At 42.7% G+C, this 21,232-nt stretch overlaps 1 protein-coding gene across 4 annotated transcripts in view; it reads right to left on the bottom strand.

Moving 5' to 3' along the window:
• The window catches only part of IDE (insulin degrading enzyme), a 1,118,175-nt gene that overhangs the window by 380,208 nt on the left and 716,735 nt on the right, over window positions 1-21,232 (bottom strand). For 3 of the 4 annotated variants that reach the window (XM_085606153.1, XM_085606152.1, XM_085606150.1), the window contains exon 15: window positions 16,850-16,994. In XM_085606153.1, coding sequence (XP_085462279.1) covers window positions 16,850-16,994 — 145 coding nt within the window. Of the gene's footprint in view, window positions 1-16,280; window positions 16,426-16,849; window positions 16,995-21,232 lie in introns of all 4 variants that reach the window. The other variant, XM_085606151.1, reaches the window with a different exon arrangement.

Here is a 21,232-nt window from a genome sequence, read left to right as displayed (position 1 = left end):
CCATAAGGGCGCACAACTCAGATCAACCTAACCCCTCCATCACGCCACCTAAACCTACCAACAGAACCATTCCCAGACCTTTGGTCTCCTCCGGGCCAGCTCCTTCCTCTGACCTTGAGACCGAAATGCACCCATTGGCCTACGACACAAGCCAACCCAGCCCCTCGATTCTCCCACCAACGCATGCCAATAGAACCGCTACCAAACCACTGTCCCCCTGCCTCCAAGCTCCTCCCTCTTCTATTGATACCGAATCTCTGCACTACAGAGCAGCTCCTCCCTCTGACCTGGAGACTCTTCCATTGGCCTACGACACAAGTCGACCCAGCCCCTCTACCCTACCAGCAACGCATGCCAATGGAACCGCCACCAAACCACTGTGCCCCTGCCTTCTTGCACCTTCCTCCTATATTGATATAGAAACTCTGCACTACAGAGCAGCCAAATTAACGCAGAGCATCTATAACTCCATTCTGGATCTAAAGAACCTCCTTCACCTTACTGAACTCTCCTTCTCTAAGCTCAAGTCTCCATGGAACCCCACCCCCCTCCCTACCACAGAGCCCCCCCCAATCACCCACTACCGCTATCCTTGAGACACCTTTGCCCTCACAAGCAACCATGCTACCTCTCGGAGGAGGAAATTCTAGCTCTCGTCCTCTCCTACAACTCTACCCTTGTCACCCCAAGTCCGCTAGACCTTACTGAAGAGATAATTCTAGCCCTCCTCCCTTCCTACAACCCTGCCCCAGTAACCCCTAGCCCACAAGACGTGAATATCGAACATGCCATCCGCACGGTCGCAATCAACCCCAACAGATCAGCTACCCTCCGCAACAGAAGTGTGGTTGATAGCAACCTAGCGCCAGTACCATTGTCCGCCCGACACTCTCTCCGACCCCCCTTTATCTGGCCTCCAAATTAATTGCCGCTCAGCAGTTAAGCATGCCACCGATATCGCAGACCTCATACTGAGCCAAAACTTTTAATTCGCAATCCTGACTGAATCGTGGCTCAACAAATCCTCCTCTTTATGCCTGGACCTCCTAGTCCCTCCCAACTACAACAATGCAATGCTCGACAGGCAATCTAGCAAAAAAGGGAGAGGCATTGCCTGCATTTACCGCTCTAACCTCCTCGTCACGGAACTCCTGGCAGACACCACGAACTCCTGTGAATACCTTGCACTTTCCATATGTAGCAGCACCACCCAACTGTGCAATCTGCACATCTTTTACCACCCCCCAGGCACGAATGACACCTTCACTGACCACCTCATGGAAATTATCACAGCCAAGGTTTCCCCCAACTCTAAAGACATTTTCCTTGGTGACTTCAGCCTGCACTGGAACGACCCCAGGGATCCTCATGTCAACGCCATCAAAGATCTCCTGGCCGACCAAGCCCTAACCCAAGCCTGCGCACTCCCTACACACTCGAAAGGCGCCACTCTTGACTGGATCATCGCTATGTAAACAATAGTCAAGCTTATAGCTATTGACCCTTGTGACTGGTCGGATCACCACACTATCACCTTCCTGTTACCTGGCACCCAAAAGACACGGGCACCGCAACAGGTGTTTCCCTAACGCTGGGTCAGAAACACCAAGAACCTTGATCCCAGGGAACTGGCAGCTCGCGTTAAGTCTCACCTCCTCCCCCCAATCACATCAGTCAGTGACCTCAATGATCATTACTCTGCGACTAGAACTAACATTCTTGATGACCTTGCCCCGCTAAAACTAAAAAGAACCCCAACCAAAGACAGAAACCCCTGGATCAATAGGGTCCCTCAACAGCGAGAGGAAATCTATCCGGCAGCCAGAAAGAATCTGGAGACAGGACACCTCAGCCGCACATTTAAAACTTCTCCGCCAGGCCAGAAACGCCTACAACAGGAACATCTTCAACTCACAAAAAGAAGTCTTCAGATCTGAACTGGGGAACGCCAAGAACAGACCCCGCAAACTCTTCGAATTGGTCAAACACCAATCCAACCAACTGGCCAAAACATCGAAAGAAACCCCCAAGTCACTAATATCATCCGAGGAATTCTCCTTTTTCTCAGACAAAATCACAGCCTTAAGAAACGAACTCAGATCCGCAACCCACTCTCAACAACTTCCAGATCTGCCTCTCTCTGAGCCGCCTCCACAGGCTTCACCCAAAAACCAAGCGCACAGGACCGACTTTAAAATCTATGACGAACACACCGTCTTGAAAATCCAATCCACCATGAATCCATACAACCACTTTAGTGACCCACTGCCTAGCTGCCGCCGCCCAATCCATCATTCCTAGCTGGACTGCAATAATTAACGCTACCCTTCTTCAGGGATCGATACCTGACTCTCTGAAAGCCGGTCAAGTCCTACCCATCCTAAAAAAGCCGGCGCTTGACCCTGCCTCCCCTGATAACTTTAGACCTACTTCTAACATCCCACTCTTAGATAAAGTTCTGGAGAAGTGTGTGCAACAGCAGCTGAGCCAACATCACCAACTTCCACCTACTAGATGACTTCCAATCCGGTTTCAGGCTAGGGCACAGCATGGAAACCACCATTCTCCACATCGTGGATGATGCCCTCCGAGCCCTTGACCAAGGCAAAACCTGTCTCCTAATCCTCCTAGATCTATCCTCGGCCTTCGACATGGTCAACCATGAAAAACTACTTGAACGCCTCATACTCAGGATGGGAAAAGATGGCTCTGTTCTTGAATGGTTTAGGTCCTTCCTCCACAACTGCTCTCAGAGATTCCTAATTAACGGCAACCTGTCTGCTCCCGGTCCGGTCACGATTGGAGTCCCCCAAGGATCAACCCTGTCCCCTACTCTCTTCAACCTTTACCTCGAGCCGCTTGCCGAAGTACTACACACCGCAAATATCTCCTACCACATGAACGCTGACGACACCCAGATCTACATCAAAATCTCCTCCCTCGAGGATATTCTTTCCCCGAATGAAGCCCTGAAATTGACTGTCCAATGGCTCTCCTCCAATCAACTCAAACTCAACGCAAAGAAGACAGAATTTCTACTAATTTCCCCTCCCAAAAACAACCCTGAGACTCGGGTATGGATTAAGGCCATCACAGCCTTAAACTGTCCTGAAACCATTGTGGACTTGGCCAAATCCCTCGGAATAACCCTTAACTAACTTGAGCATGCAGGACCACATCAACTCTATGGCCAAATCAGCCAGATTCCACCTGACCTGCCCAAGGAAATTCAAACCTTTACTTGATACGCCCGACCTAAAAATGGCAGTCCAGTCACATGTCATCTCTAGACTCTAATATGGCTGCTATACCCTCTCTGGTCTACCCAAGATCTCCCTGGCACCTTTAAAAGCCTGCCTCAACGCAGCCGCTAGACTACTAACTGGCTCAAGGAAATTCGACCACATTTCACCACATCTGAAAGCTCTGAACTGGTTTCCTCTACAGGCCAGAATGCAACTCATATTGGCATGTACTCTTGGCCCACCAGAGACCTCTTGCTCCAACCTGCATGCTTTCAGAAAAAGAAAACTTACAATCGGGCCTTCTCCGGGCCGCACCAAAAATATGAAACTCACTCCCGCCCGCCATTAGAAGAATCCCTTCTCTGGCTCGCTTAAAAAAAATGCCAAAACCTTCCTAATGGGCAAATTGTTTGCCTACATTTTGCCTTCTAATCATCCACAGACCTTGCTCCACTTCCATCTAATGCACCCCCCCCGGAGTACCCATACAGCATCCACCCGGCACCTCAGGGCATCCCACCATGGACCCTGGTACCTTGTTTCTCATATATTGTAAATGTAAAGTGTAATTACTTGTCTTTTTATTCCCTATGTATCCAGCCCCCCCCCTAACCCCCCCCCCCCCAACTCCAAGTCTTTTGTCTACTACTGCGGATTCCTGAAAAGCGCTTTGATACCCTAACGGGTCAAGTTTGCGCTCTATGAAAACTAAAAATAAATAAATAAATATATATAAATAAATAAATAAATAATAGGCAAATTCACCTTGACTTAAATATGGTGGACTGATGAGTAAAAGGGCCCATTGCTTTTGCTACTAATAATTGATTCACAGAAGCTTTAACTCTTTGGGGGTAGTAGGTCTGGTCAGGCTGAAAGTTTCGTTAATTTGTAAAACGTCGACAATTTTCTTATCAAATGCATGCATTAAGCAGCTTACTTGGATGGGTCCTGATTCATGGGCAAGACAGACGGTGTCTCCAAATGTAGTTAGGTGGGCATAGAAACCAGAGAGGTAGGGGTCTGTAACAAAATGGTCAGATCTTATTCAATCATTCTTTGCCATGCTAGTACAAAGTAAGTCGGAGGTACAGGGCTAACTAAAGCAGCACATAGCTCTTCTGTAATGTTACGTTGACTTAATTTAAGTGGTTAAGTTCACTTTCAGACCAGATTGCATCAAATTCAAAATAGCAAAAGCCTAGGATTTTCATGCTGGGCATCTATCTCGTAAAATATCTAATTTTGCGACAGGCTGATGCAGATCACATTTTGAGCTCAATAGCATCTAAAACTAATTGGGATGAACGGAAGGCGGTTGAAAACGAACTCATGATATAATTGGTGTCAAGAATGAAGAAATTAAGATTCACACAACAAGAACTCTATAAATTGTAATTAGAACATAAAGCCTTTAGATCCAAGTGTTGAGGCTCACAAGAACCAATAGAAGACAGTTATAGCACTATTAATTTAAGGCACATTTTCCTTCTCAAAGAGAGACAAACCTATGCATTTGGGAATAAACCATATAGACCATTTATTTGTAAATAAACAGCTATACATAGAATTAAGACCAAAACAGGAGTAACAGGTTTCAGTAACAAGGAGCACCAAACGTTGTAAAAGTCACTTCGTTCTTGCACAGATCTGAATCAAACTTCCAGGAGTAATTTTCTTATTGGGGTTTCTCCACCCAGAATAAATAAACATATTATATAAAAGGTTGAGGGTTCAATATCAACAGATGACATGTTTAAACAAATGGGCATTTCATAATAAAATGAAGTCTGCAGCCTGAGTGACATCTAAGACTAATTTCTAATCTTATATCGTACAAAAACCAATCGAAGTTCTATGAAACAAATTGTTTAAGACAGAAAAATGTTTGATCTAAGACTGAAGCAACAGTATAATTGATTTTAAAGCAAAGGAATGGCTGTGTTGCTCAGCTTCAACATGTATACTCAAAAGAAAGTTATCTCAGTTATTGGATCCTAATGCTGCTTATCCTCTCACAGAGAGAAGGGTGAAATGTGAAAAGAATGATCGGAGAGTGATCTCTTCATTTACATAAAACTCCCGCAGCTCTCGGAATGATGAATCAGGAGGAACATACAGTACTGGTGAAAGACTCAGAGACAAAGCAGTTGATGCTTACCTTCACCCACAACGACATTATTACTAATTTCGAAGCATTCATACAAGAAAGAATCTTAATGTTGCAGGAAACATCAGGTTTACAAAGACTAGGGTCAGGCCCTACAGGGGCAGAGGGGTACCTTATTAGAAGGAACAGATACATCAGCCATATCAAATGACTTTACTACCTCTGATCATTGAGGACTACTCTAAAGGCTAGGTGCCATATGGGCCAGCAGTTGTACTGCAAGTCTTTAAAGTGCCTAGCTGTATCCCCCTTCTCGGCCACATGATGTGAAAAAGATATCGCACTGTTAACTGAACATGAACGCAGACTGATGTTTTTTGATATAGTACAGTGACATAACCTCAACAATCAGCTCTTGTACTGGGTCTGGTGGAGGATTTCCTGAAAGTTGCCCGAACACTCACAATGCAAGAAAAAAAAAAAGACCTAGGTGTTGAAAGGTCCGCTCTTCAGGAATCATGCACTCATGCGTAACAATGGGAAGGAGAGGTGCTGCCCTCTTTACCTTCATGGAAAGTTGATGTATTCCGAGGGAAATATGGATGCAGTCTTTCTTGAGGAATTACAACATATAAAAAAAACCTGACCTGAAGCGCCAGGCCAGAGTTACAAGGACAAAAGCACACACAAGGCTTGTCTATGTATAACCCTTGGTTTACAGGGATTGGCATGAAGCGTACAACAATGCCCTCATACAGTTCAAGCTTAAACCATCTTCAAGGGATCAAGGCCATCTGGGCAGCCAAGATGTGAACTGACCACACTTACTCTTTAGATGAGTCGCAAAGTCGGCCATGGGTAGTCCTCTTAAAGTTGAGGAGTTGTGCAGGTTGTTCTATCCTGTGGTGTTAATATTTGAAATGTGAGAGATCAGCAATATAAGCTATGTTTCAAAAGCCAGCTGAGACAATGGGAGTTGGAGGCACTCAGGCCTCACCAAAGGTAGTAAGACTCAGAGTGGCAATGGGTTCTCCGACTAATCCCATAAGTCACTGTTGGAACCTCACAGGATCAGAAAAGGATGACCTCTCTGTCGAGCAACTAGTTTCAGTACTCCATTGGACAGAGTTGCAGGGAATGGATGTGGAACTTAGCATGGGACACAACACCCAAAGATTGTCACACCACAACACTATCACTGTCTTGCTCATCAAGAAATTAACCACTACGTCACTAATGGCAGTTATCGTCTCTGCTGGAGAGAAAACATGTTCTCATCAGGAGCATAGAATGGTCCTTATAAGCTGACTTTCCTTAGATGCAATCAAGATGAACTGCAGTAGTTCACTGAGAACCAAAGCACGTATATGGCCCGTAATGTTAAATTAACAACTTATTTTGCTGCCTTCTTTGACACTGCTTAGATTGGAAAACAACAGCTAACTTTCTTCGCTGTACCATGTACAACCACCGAGAAGCTAAGGTATTTCCTATGTTGCTATGGCTGTGCTAAAGGAAGTAGCAAAGTGGGTATCCTGAGCTTCTGCATGGGGAGGAACTGGTGTCGAAGTCCAAAAGGCATATTGAGCTTGTCCTTATTTTGCAAGGACACAGTGGGAGGAATAGGTCTGGACCCTAACAAGAAGTGGTTTAAACAGAGGTGGCCTTCGAAGCTGCAAAGCACAGTTATTCTTCAATAGTTAGAAGACCAATGAAAAAAAGAAATTATCTGGGTACAGAGCTTGTATTGGATAATAAGTCATTCCCCACATGAACTAACCGGAGTTGGCCTGCAGAGATGGCAAAGAGAGGGTGCCTAGTCCCCAGGGATGGATGCCAAAGGGATTAATGAACTTTGTAGCGCCCAAGAGAGTGTTGTTTTGTAGTTCCTTCTGGATCTCTTCTACCAGTTTGTTCAGTTGAGCATGTGTCCAGGAGAGATCTTGGAGCTAAAGGACTGTCCTGCCTTGAAAGACTGGTTGGCTGACCCTGGCAGGAACAGAAGGAGATGTCTTAGTGGTACTCTGGCTTCATGTCATACAAGTTGACTGTCTACAAATTACTAGAGTTCACTGTGCTTTTGCTTCGCCAATGAGGTCCATAGACCTTTGCAGTTTCTATGTACACATGTTCTATCCAAGTTAAGCTTGGCCATATACTCTTCTTGGGCATACCAGGAGAAAGATGGTGTACCAGCTGACATCCTGCCAAAGTTTAAGCCTGTATATGTGCCCTCGCTTGCTTCCCTGTTTCCCTTTGTCCTCTTCATCCAAGCATACCACAACAATAACTTAGAACTCACTCTATCAGCAGCAGACTCCTCTGCCAGCACTTTAGGTGCTAACACCCTCCAATAAAGTTACCAACTACTTCTGACCTTCAGGCATGGCCCTTGCACCCATCAACATCGTATCCAGGCTCAAATCTACCATAAGGAGAGTTAGACATTTATGCTCGACCAAACTGATTACTCTTGTTTCTCACTAACCAATCAACACTCATCCTAATCTGCACATCAAAAACTGCAGATCAGCCATGGTTAATGCAGCTGCCATATGACCACTACTCCTACATCATTTTCAATACATCCTTGCATCAACTTAAACCTGGTTTACACTTTCCTCTAACTCAATCTTTTAAAACAAGATAATTATAAGCTTTTGAGGAGATTTGGCAAAGCTCACAAACTTGGAGGTGGGTATAGCTATTACAGAGTTCCCCTCTCTTGCAAATCTTTAAACTCACAATTCTGACCCATTTTTGGCTCTACCTATTGAGATTTGCAATGCATCCTCTATACCACCAGACCTCAGATAGTCTACCATCCACGCAGAAAAACAACACCTTTATTGGCAAACTCAGTCTCATGGTCATTACCCTTACCTCATGCAATCAAATCTTCCTTGGAGATTCAACCTCATTTTACAGCAAAGTTATGACACCCACATAACTAATTTCAAAACATTCCTCAGTTTGAACTATCTGATCTACCACCACACTATTCCCACATATAACAAAGGCACAATATGTGATCTAATGAACTCTAAATTTAACTGTTTTGATTTCCTGCCTAATCATATGCACTGGTCTAATCATTTGTCCACTCCATGATGTCTTTCAGTGATCATTCAGTTCCCTCTGCAATCCTCAACCCACGGAAGTAAAAAATAATTAAAAACTCCATCTCCTGAAAGAGACAAAAACTCTATTGATAAGGTAGAAAAAGTTGCTATTATTACAGTATATGTCTCTGTAAGCCACCACATCATGGAATCCAAAGGCCTATTCATTATGTTCGTGACAAAATTGTAAACACACTTGCCCTTGCTAAACCTAAATTCAAATCAACCCAAAAGATAGCACTCTGGATCAACAAATACATGCTACAGCCTCCAAGCGTTGCGCCACCTGCAACCTCACTGCATCACCCTTAACATTAGAGAGGATCATATCGCAAACAATATTGAACACCCCCACCAGTCTCATTTCCAACTCTAGGGCGGCCTGGGCCCCATGTTCATTCTGAACACGTTTTATCACGGAAGGGAGAACGGTCATTGAGGGGGTGCTGAAACACATTGAATACACCGCTGCAAACACTCTACCCAGAGTGTTACAATCAGCTAACTCAGGAACAGGGCCTTTAGGTAAACTCATGGTCAGAATCCTTGGAAAAACAGCTTCGACTTGTCCAAATCTTTCAGCACGCCAATATGGAAGTTTGTCCTTTTTTTGCGGACGCGTGCCCATCACTGAGTTAATCATGACAGGACTAATAACTACACCGCCGGGACCCGGTGGTTGTGCAGCCACGCCAGGTGGTCCCACCTGCATGTTGTGCTACATGAACTGTATAACAGCTCAGTGTACATGTATAAATGAAGTGTGTAATACGGGTGGCTCTGCGACTGGAACATTTAGATAATTTGGATGTGGGGTATACCCAGCCAAAAAGGGACACGTGGCCCCGTCAATGGATAAGGGGCCTAAACGGACCGCTGTCACAGGGTGTGGAAGGGCGCCATTAAACCATATGGTGCGTTGCCAAGCTGTTAACGGAAATTCAAGAGATCGATAAGGTAATATCCTGCGGAACCACGGTGGCAGTATATTAGTGAAAGTAATGATCATTTCCATCCACTGCCAGAAAGGTGAGCCAAGAATAAAATACCTTGAGGCAATATGCAGCATTCGCTTCAACAACAAAGATAAGATCGGTAGCGGCATTAGGGACCCAATGTTGAGTCAAAGAAATCGGTAACTGGAGAGCGGTTAGGACCTACGATGGCCACCATCATAATCAATAAAAGAGAACAACCACCTATACGGGTCAGCACAATAAGGGAATAGAAGAGAGAAAAAGACCTTTTAAAATTCAAGCTTGAAAAACCTATAATATCCAGATATAGGAGGCTAGACCATCACAACTGTCTCCGGAAACAGAAGTGAGGGGTTTGTGGACAAGCACTACTCAGGAATCTTGCAAATAAGTACCAGATCAAACGTTGGCGGCGCCATGTTGCGGGGATTCTGCACATACACAGAACTATGCGCAGGAAAACAGGACCTTGATGTGTAGGGGCTAAGCTTTCCCACTGCCTCAGTACCCGAAATCCCAGAACCGACTAGCTATAGTGTCTCATTCGTTCTCCTACATAATCACGAAGCTAAAAATTATTAAACAACCCGGGACACAACACTCCCGACTCTCTCAGGAATTGGGGTAGCAAGACGTACACTTTTGCTCACTCACTCGTACTAGTCCACCATAAGAATAGACAGTCACTGTTATAGTTCAAAATGTTTATTTTAACTATAATGCTCTCTAATGCAGTATACGAGCCACTACCAGCAGCAAAAAGCATAAACCTAAAACAATTAGCATTGTAGCCAGTCTACAGACTATGAAAGGGGACGTCATCATATACAGATGGTGGATAAAGGACTGTAAGGCCTAACCACCCTCCCCTTGGCAAGAAGCTTTATTATATAAAGGAAGATCTGTGGGCTGTCAGCAGACCCCAACTTAGTGCCTAGATGGTAGTTTTACATCATAGGAACTGTATAGCTCTTCTCCCTGGAAAGGTCCCTCTCCAAGTGTGAGTTAAACCAACATGCCATCCTGTGTTATCAAAACATGAGTCTTCAGCAAACGCAGCTGTGTTAACGGGTTGTGTCTAGGTGCTAGGGACTGACCAGAAAAGAACAACAAGGGGCATTGTTTATCGACCTTGCACTCAGTGTTCAGACTTAACTCCAGGAATAGGCAGAGAATGCAGAAAGCCGACTGTTCTCATGTGAAAGGCACAAACAGAGTCTTGCACAATAAAGTCATGTAGTAACGTGCGCAAAAGCAGCACCATGGCAGCAGCTCATGCCAACTTAGCGATGTTGACAATGTCCCCAACGGCCATACGACAATCCTATTAAGAGGATGGAACAGGATGGCAAGACTCTCATGGCCGTACGGTAGGAATGTGAACATTTTAAATATCGGGAAAGGGGTGGGTCCAACTTGTCCACAAAAATTGTATAGTGAGAACCTTGAGCAGTTGCTGTCAAGAGCAGGATCTGATGTTTACCATTGAAGATCCCTTCCAAAAATGGAATATTTATTACAGAACACTCCATTCGATGTGACGGACATTTTCTTTTAATAATTTGGATGATACCACTTGATCATTACTCTGGGGAGGTGGCACTCTGAGAATAGCAATGAGGAGGCTACAGAGATACATAAATGACGGGGGAACTGCCCTACTCAGAATACCCAAGTATTATCAGGCCACTCAACATCAATATAACGTCACTGTCCAGTCTCTTTGTCTTGGTTGCGAGCGCCCTGCGACCTTTGGTGATTTGTGCGCTATATAAAAATCTTTGACATTGACATTGACATTGACTCAACTGACTAATATAGGACTAATATAAAGGAGTAGGCTTTGCAACCAAAATGAGCCAGCATACATAATGGACAGACATGCTACGGACCCGCCAGGGTACACACACTATCTATAAAGTGGTGCCTTACCTCACAAAGCATCACCAGTAACAGAAATAGTGATCAAGATATGGCATGAACTAGATAGAGAAAACAGGTTGGGAGATAAAACTGACAATTTAGGCAATGTTTTAGGTTGGCAAGAGACTAAAGGGTGTGAATAAGTGGGCTAAATTCAGAAAATCTGACATAACTGATATTGCTACACTGAATGAGGTACAGGAGGCTGAAGATATGGATTAATTTATACACTTTCAGATAGAATTCAGCTTGAGTGACTCCCAAGCCTTTAGAAATCTGCAAATCAAACTTTCCCTCGTTATATGAAGAGGGGGCAACGTAAAACAATGAAAGAGACCCATTTAATAATATACTGTTGGACACAGAAATGTGCAGGTCTGCGATACATCTGTCAAATGTCACATTAATGAATAACACTAAGACCTGATCATACTAAGAAATAGAGGCACCAGAAGGTTCGTGCACCGAACGCCTTAGCATTCCCTGGTTCTTACTGATTAAAGACAGCTTCAAACGTATTCAACTCAAAATCCTATGCCTAACCTAGTATGCCAGGAAGCTTATGTACAAGTTAGGGAGGCCTACAAGTGACAAATGCTGTGAGGATGCATGGAAGGGGATACCTTTAATCATACCTAAGAACTGACCATTAGTTAGGCAATTGGTGAGAGCGATACAAAGAACTGGAGTCTGTGACCGGATTGTTTACTTACTGAAGCCATCCACGGTACCATCTGGGACATGGCAGATCTCAAAAGATATCAAAATAAACTGGTTAATCAGGGCTTTGCAGTAGCCTAGAGAGATGCAGCTAAAACTGGGGAAGCCTTTACCCAGCCACACTAGATGAATGAAAAAGGGGTATGAATTGGTGCATGGGTGCTTAACAAGTCTTGTATAAGAGCAAGAGAATTCCCCGCAAGTTTGAAAAAGTATGGGGTAGTTGGCCACAGCGAATGGGTATTAGCCGATTGAATAAGGTTGGTATATATACACACCACATTCAGCTTGGACACTGGGCCCTATTGGCCTAAGGGACCATGCCATAGAAGAACAGAAATGTATGATGTATGTGATAAGGTCATTACACGTTGCTGCAGTCTGGACCATGTGATTGCTGAGGACTGTATGACTGTTAAAAGCCAAATTGATGATTCAATGCTTTTGCACCAGGTGTTGCAATAACTGATAGATTGCAGCATGTTTCTGCGAAAATTAATATTGTAACTACAAAAAAAAAGATACAAAAACCTGCCTTAAAGAAATCAGAGCCATCCTCCCCTATGCAGCCAGACTAGCAACACTAAGAAATATGACTGTTTAATATATTTCCCTTGAATCCTGCTCTACATACACAACAGCCGGTCTCTGTTTTAAAGGCATCAACACAAACTAACTTCTGACCACTTACAAACAATTGATACGGTAAAACCAGAACTCTTATGACAACAGTCCCTCCATCTCAGACCTCATTGCTTCATCACTATCCGAAGGTTCTTTTTTTGTGATGCCCGGAGGATTAGGAATGCAGTAGGCGCTCATGTCAGACTTGTCTTTTCTCTACAGATTTTCTAATTGGATCTTAAAAAACACATTTTAACTGGACTTTAGGATTGGCTATAGAGCTTTAAGATTCTCTTTCTCGTTTTCCTTCTCCTTAACCTTCTGCTTTCGTACTGTTGTCATCCCAGTATGCACTTCCTGTTTCGTAGACACTCAAAAAAACTACTACTATTTAGTGGCTTTGAAAATCTATGTTTGGTAATTGGCAAAGATTAACTCCTTCTTGTATAATTACCTTTATAATCTGTATAGAGCTTTGCCACCCTGCCTGGAGCCTTTGAAGGGATTTATCAAACAATTATTAAATCGATAGTGCCAGCCTCATCAAGAATAGACATCCTCCAGACAGGTAACTCACCTTTCCCTACGCCTCTAAACCGTTAACTTCATAGTCCATATGGGCGAATAATACTTCATCCTCCAGAGAAGCTGCTATCACCACCAAAGGCTGAGTTGCAGAACTCCAAGACAGAGAAACTGCAGAGTCCTTGTGGGCCCAGTATTTGGTGTCCAAGACTAAGAGGCAGGCCCAAATGAAAGACTCCTTAATATCCCTTCAGTCTGACTTGAGGCTCAACAGCCAGGGTCAACTGTGATGGGGAAACTGACTATTACACCAAGACCTCTGAAATCTTTTGTCTAAAAGCATGATAGCATGTGACTGGATGCAGGTCCTAATGGTCATGGGCGTAGGTCTCTAGGTTGGTCTACTCCTCTCCAAGATATACCCGCTAGATTTTTTTTTCTCTTTAGATAGGATTGCTCCGTTTGTTCAGCAGTTGGACATTTATGCTCAGCTTTGTAGCGCCAGGACACCTTCCAGGAAATTGCGTGCTCTAAAAACTCCTAACATAACATAACCTGGACCACAGTTAGCAATGACTCCTAAGCCAGGGGAATGCCATGAGCTGGTCTTCAGAACTTGAGAAAGAACAGCACCAGAGACTGAAGGAGCTACATCAGAGGAAGCAGCAGTGGGACTTGAGACAGAGGAGGCTGTGAAGGCCTCTTTGGCATTCAAGCACATCCTCAGGTTAGAATACAAAGGGGAGCACTGAGGCAAATCCTGTACCCTGATCTAAAGGGTACAATAACTCCTAAACTAGCTGCTCCAAGTCTGAAGGACGGGACAATTTTTATCTGTCTGTCAGAGATTCCATAAGCGATTAACGGTTCTGGGAGAATCCACTGGTAATTGGACCCAGAAAAGAAGCATCAGTGGAAAAAGGAAAGGTTCTGAGTTCTCAAGGGCAGTACTACAGAGACTGGGACCTACTCTTCTTAGTCCAGGAAGTTAATCAGCAGACCAAGAGGAAGGATCATGTAGTTCTTAAGAGTGGTGCACCACCAGTATCATGGCAACCTCCGAAAAGAACTGAAGCAGTTGAGTATCAAGAGAAGCTAGATATGCAGGGGCTATTGCCTCTTCGTCCCTCAGTTTTAACTCATGGCTCTTGTGTTTTGGCATGAGGTTATGTTCCAACACAGTGAAAGGTCTGCCTCCTGTGCTTCATCATGCACTAATGCTCTGTTGTCCATAACTGGATGAGGCTTTTGCACTTAAATGACGCCTACATGAGATAAGAACTAGTCACAACAGCAAAAAGAGAGGGATCATCGGATGAGGTGTGTGTACCTATTCAAAAGAAGAAGTTGGGCTTGAATATCTTATGCAAATGTCAGGAGTCACCAATACAGAAGGAGACTCTGATCCTGTATAAAAGCTCAGTAAGACAGATTGGCTTAACCTTCAGTCTTCTGTGCCTTGGTGTGGAGCTAGTAAAATCAAAAGGAGTGGAAGAGTTGTGTTGGGGCCGGGTGGGGCGGGGGGATCCTCTAAAACATTTCAGTCCTGACGAAAGCCATGGACCCATAGGGCACAAAGTTGGCTGAAAGATGTTGACCTGGTTCTACCAGAGAGAGTTGTGAGCGACACCTAATACCTCTCCTTTCACATCTCGCATTTTTTAATCATACCACTACCCTTGATCTTCTTAATAAAATATGTCCTTTCTAAAGGTAGGAGGTATTTTTAAACTTTTTTACCTTACATGGTGAATCCCATATGGTCTCAGATTCAAGAGGCAATCCCTCCTGGTGGAGGAAAAGACCCAATGATGTAACAATCAGTGGCTAGGTACGCCAACGAGAGAGATGCTTTTGGCATAACACATTTGTGGGTCTCAACAATTTTGGTGTTTCCAATCCCCCCCCCCCCGCCCCTTCTCTACATAACTCTTCCACTTCTTTTAATTTTACAAGTTCATTTAAGGGAAGCTGATTGGAACTTCTCCCTCCCTCTTTAGATTCTCGAGCTGGTGTGGAACTAGTCTAAAAATAATGGTGCAGTGGAGTCTCTAGAAAGAATTGTTTAGGCTGTGAAGGAACCCCTGCTCCTGTGCGCTTAACACAGAACCTAGAGGAACTAACAGTCAGGAACTTGGGAGAAAACAGTCTAAATCATTTTAAGTGCAAAAGCAGCTGCAGGTTGCTCATAGAGCAATGTATATGGATTGTAAGCGGAGCGCTGTGGGATAGCCACTTTAATCTAAAGACAGAATGAATCCAGTCACTGTAAAAAAAAAGGGAACTGGCAAGGAAATGCTTACGGCATAAATTGCGGCGTCCCTTGTATAAGAACACGGTACTAGAATGTAAATCTCTCTAATAACAAAGAATAGAAACAGAAGTAGTTTGCCTTCTGCCTCACCACTAGATGAGAGAAATAACTGCAGACTGAGAGTAAGGAAAAGTCAGAACTTAAGAAAGAAACATTTTAAGCCCAGCTGTAGACAGAGGTAAAACATGGGCCTTGAAGCTTTTACATATCACAAAACGAATGAGTGTGAGGGACTATCAAAAGGAAGACATTACTGACCATTAACCTTAATCTATACTCACAATCCTTCTTATAAACACCACCCATCAAGATTTTGATCAAATGTATGAGATTAGATTTGTGGAGGAGCTCTACCAGTTACACAGTGAAATAGAAACGGCATGCTTACAAATGTAAATGCTACGTACTTAAATGCAATGATTCAGGTAGAGCAAGTGGCAATAGTCCAACTCCTAATATGCGAACACTACTTGGAGCAAGACATGACAGTGTTACCACGAGCATAATGTGTTAGTAGGAATAGCAGATGCAAATATAAACACACAAAACCTTGCATATCATATACACAAACAAATCGTACCAATGATTACCAGACCAATCATTGTTTTATATTTCAGTGATGAGATTGAAACCAAAAAACCCCATCTCCAGAAAATGCTCAACTGATTTCCAAGCTCAATTTAGACTCAAGCAGCCTACTTTATTTCTGCTTTTACTTACAAGTATTGCATTCATTCCTGATGCAATGCCATAGATCAAACCTGAGAGACGTGCTGCATATGTATACTCTTTTAAATCATCCTTCAATAACCTCATTAACAGGTATGTCATGTTGCAATGAAGAGGATCAGCATAAATGTAGCGACTAACAAAGAAAAACAAAAGAAATGCTTTGACACCTCAAACAGTGACACAACAATGGATGAAATAAACATAACGGAAGAGTATGTATATGCAGCATCACAGTCAGTACTTTGAGACAAAGTGGCTCAGTGTGCCATAGTGAAGGGGAAAAGGGGGCAACCAAAAGCCGATAAATTACAGCCAATTTTAGGGTTTACCCTCATCTTGGGGAAAAAAGGCATGGAATTAATTTGCTTGAGTGGGTATTGCTGAAAACTGAGAAAATAGTCACTAAACTAAAAAATTAAAATACAAATGAAGGTTAGAAAAAGGAAAAAAACCATCATGTCCTCTGACAAAAAATACAAAACGCCTCCCATCGAAAGAGTACGTAAGTCAAGATGAGTGGCATTTAAGGCACTTTGATCCTTGATTTCAGTACTTACATACATCCCATAGATGGTATTTTGGAGGTCATAGCCCAGTCCAGCTAGTTCTGCTGCATATGCATACTCGTTGAGGGAGTCTTTGAGCAGTTCAAGGTACAAATAGGCCATGTTACAATGCAAAGGGTCCACATAAGCAAATGGGCTGGAAGAAAATGTTGACAGTAAAACAATGGATTTGTTATTACCTTGGACATGAGAGCTAGCTTTTCATATTGACTTCACTAAGAATATAAGAGTTATACACTATACGATTGTAATATCTTTACATGTACTCAGGAGATAAATGTGAGGATAAGGAAGAACAGATTTTTCTTCAGGGTTATAGCTAAGAATTCGTTTCTCCGGATTAACACCTAATTAGATTGGGCTTCACAAACAAGTAGCTCATGAACTACTGGTAGCTCTCTCCACCTACCTGTAAGCAGCTGTCCCGAGTGTACATCAGCCTTCTAAATTCAAAGCTTTTGCTTGGTTGAGTTAATATACCTATATAGCAAAATCGAATGTGTTTGCATTTTCAGAACTCAAACTTATGTTTGGAGAAGAATGGTTGAATTTCAAAATGTATTTAAAACAGATACTGGAGTACTAAATCAGGCAGCTTTGGAGAGATTTATTGCTAATGCTTGTAACTTGGTGCTAGGAGCATTAGAGATATGACTAGTAAGTTTTAAGCATGTAAAACTATTCCACATTGTCAAAGCATTTTTACATTACTGCTGTCAACAGTGCATGATGCACTGAGGTGATCGCAGTTGGTCGTCTAGCATATGGCAGCCACTAGTGTAATATTTTTGACATGGTCATTATTAAAATACTAATAATGTTAGTAGCTCAAGATATTTTTCATTGAACCTCAGCAGCTTTTTTTACAGAAAAGGTTGGAGACCCCCAAATTAGTTTTCATTGCACTAAACACACATGAATTTGGTAGAGCATTACAAGTAAGTGCATTCACTGCATTTTAGAAAACTGTGCTGGGTAGACTAAAGAATATAACCATACCCTTGAACCAATAATATCAGGGCTCCAAAACCAATTGCCTCTGTATTACATACAGTTGCCACACCACTCCCAGAGGATAGATTACCTGTTGCTAATGTAGGTTTTCTTCGTCCACAGATTCATTCCAAAATACAAATTAGAAGGTCATGCAGGTAGCCATTGGCCAGCACCAAATGCAATTTTTCATCTCAATGGTACAGAATGTTGTTAGAGGCCATGCACAACTCTCAAGCTTACGTCCCCATCACTCCTCACCCTTAGACAACAACCACTCGTCTGTCTTGGTATCAAGTTAAGGGCCACAAGAAAGACAGTATTTGTGCTCTGGGGTGGAGGATTGAGAACCTGATCAAGGATTTAAAAAGAAATTAATGCCAGCAGCAGATTGCCTGTTCAAATTAGGTTTTTATTAGATTCACAAACTGTAAAAGCTAGGCTGTAAAAAAAAAAAAGATGGCAGATGGAAAAAGGGCAAAACAAGCCAGCCACAAACTTCTATTATAGCAGGGCACTGACCCCATCACAATATACACGTCATCTTTCCAACATCTAAACAGTGGGATTAATACAAGGGGGGAGGGAGGGGGTACCAACTTTTATGCCATACATATTTCTAGGAGAGGAATGTATTTTTGGTATGAAATTAATAATTCTTTGGATATTCAGTGATCATGACTCCAGATGGGAAAGCTTTCACATATGTGCTTTGATGACATAAATGTCATTCCTGAGTTAATGTATGTAAACATATGTTCATATTCTGAGAAGAGGCGGTTGACCATCTCTTTTTAACTTTCCATGGCAGAGTTTTTTTGCCTTTGGCACAAATGGAGAATTTCTCTCAGACCCTGTTGTATTGTGCTGTATTGTGCAGAAACACTACTAGACAAAATCTACTTTGAAGTCTCATTTGAACGAGCAGTGCAGACAATGATAAAATAATGCATAGAGAAGAACCATAAAAAATTACAACATGTATAAACCTGAATTCCACGGCAAAGTCAAAATTGTGGATATATGTACTTTGTACAAATGGGCATTGCAGTTTTATCAAAGAAACGTATGCATGAGGCAAATGAACAAATTAAACATGTACACACTCTCTGGTTTTTGTGAAAACAAGAAATTAGACAGATAAAATGTTTGGGTGATTACTTAACACCTACTTTTTTTTTAAAAGCAGGTATGACTAGAACCCTACAAGACCTCTGTCCAACTAATTAAAATTTTAGATTCCACGGGGAACAGTCTGTGTTTATGGTGAGCTGCTTGAAGTCATAAAACCATAGACTTTATGTTTACCCAGAAAAGCTGAAAAAATGCTAGGATTTTACCATTCTGTAGGGAATGCAACTGAAACGAGATTTTACAGGTCCAACAAGCACAATATTTCCTCAAGAAATGTGTTCCTGGAACATGAATAGTGTTTACAAAAATCAACTTGAATGTTTCCCACACCAATATACAAAATTCACCAACCACACTATCAATAATGTCAGTTTTTTCATGCTTCCAGAAATAGTATTACGGAGACTACCGGATGCTAGAAGAGCCTCAATATTAAATCTAAACCAGCACTGGCATAGCCAATAGGTCTCGCCTTTGGGATCTTATAAGTGTTTAGCCATGCAACAATTTCATAACTAAATACTTATAAGATCCCAAAAGCGAGACCTATTGGCTATGCCAAGCGGCCCTGCGGCCGCGAAAGTGATCGCGATCAAACATCCAAGCGGCCGCGAAAGTGAAAGTAATCGCGGCACGCGCGCCCGCGCACATGCACTGTAGCTCTAGGCTGGCCTGGTAGCACTTTTTGGAGCCCTCTCAATAAGTCACGCCAGACCAGCGCATGCGCTGGGTCAGGCGAGACCTAAAAAGACTGCATTATTAACAAAGTTGCCAAATTTAGTGGGAATAAAGCATTTGTACATAGTACTGCCTCCTGAATCAGAATAGACTTACTTTCTTTGCTCAAAAATATGACACCCGTCCAACAAAACTGGACACAAAAGACCCCGGAATCATAGTGCAATGCCCACTAAAGAAATGTAAAATACTAGAAATGACTGCTTGCCAGGTAGAGTAGGCAAAGCATCTGCCCATAAATACAATACACAAAAACTATCGGTTAAGACATTACTCTTTGACTTTCCCCTCTTTCTCATCCCAGACATTAATGACTGAACTCTTAAGAGATCAAGCAAAATACACAGAGATTTTTGAACACTACAGATTGTAGAATTAAATCTTCCATAAAATCTAGGAACTGAGAAACATCAATCTGCTCAAACTGTGGAGAATGCTTCATAGTACCTGTGCCTCCACTCTACATGGGCAAAATGGATAAGAAAGTAACAAGAAATTGTGTGAGTTAGGGTCCACTGCGGGTATTTATCCACAACCTTAAATAGAAGATTTAACTCAATTTCCCTTGCATTCATTTAAGGTATGGTTATGATGATGAAAATGAGCATGCGGCCCACTTTCATTTGCAGAGATAAGAACAAAGCTTTCAAGATCCTAAAAATTGCATGGTGCTCTATGCCAAAGCATTTATTGACTCTACCCTAAAGACAAAGCCATGAGGCGATTGATCCTTGAAAGGAGTCCTTTGCCAAAGCTAGAGAGGCTCAATGTTATCTACAACTCAGAGCACTAGATGCTCAACTACTGGCTTGATGAGAAATATTACAATTAGCCTAGTTGCAGAGTTCACTAAGTAGTAAGGAGTGATGCATCCTCTATAAAGGCCTTCATTTGCATTTAATGCCATGAGCAGATTTCACATTTTGCTATCCCACTTATTCAGAGGTTCTAGTGACAGAAATGAAAATTAGAATGCCTTTGTAGGGAGTAGCTCTGATAATGGCAATAGAAAATTCTCTTCAAAATGGAGGAGGCAAAAGAAACCCTGGACGTACTCAAAGCAATCAAAACGGACAGATCCTGCATCTTCTGTAGTATTGGATTTTCTAAAAGTCTCTCTTGGCTCCAGTTAATGATTTTCCAAAGGTGACACTTATTTCTCATCAAGAACTGCCACCATGGCAAGAGTAAGCAGATCCACAACTGCTTGCTGGAGGATGCACTTTATTAATTGGTGGACTCATGCAGTGGCTGGACCAAACACACAATGGAAGAGCATTGGAGATAAACCGCGACAAACGCTGGAGAACACAAAGCACTGCTAAAAGTAACACTTAAGATGACAATTAGACCTATGCATTAATAAACCATTTTCAACAGGGACGCTTGTCCTGAGCAGAATGTTGTGCTTATAGTTGCAATCATTTCTAACTAATTTGCCTTGAAGTAAGAGAAAAGTGCGTAAAGAGAAAGAGGCTGTCATTGGTTGAAGCTGGGATTTAAAGACTG

Source organism: Triturus cristatus, chromosome 1_2 (genome assembly GCF_964204655.1).
Source record: "Triturus cristatus chromosome 1_2, aTriCri1.1, whole genome shotgun sequence".
Lineage (NCBI taxonomy): Eukaryota > Metazoa > Chordata > Amphibia > Caudata > Salamandridae > Triturus > Triturus cristatus.
Note: the sequence above shows the minus strand (reverse complement) of the source record. Positions and strands in the feature narration are given on the sequence as shown.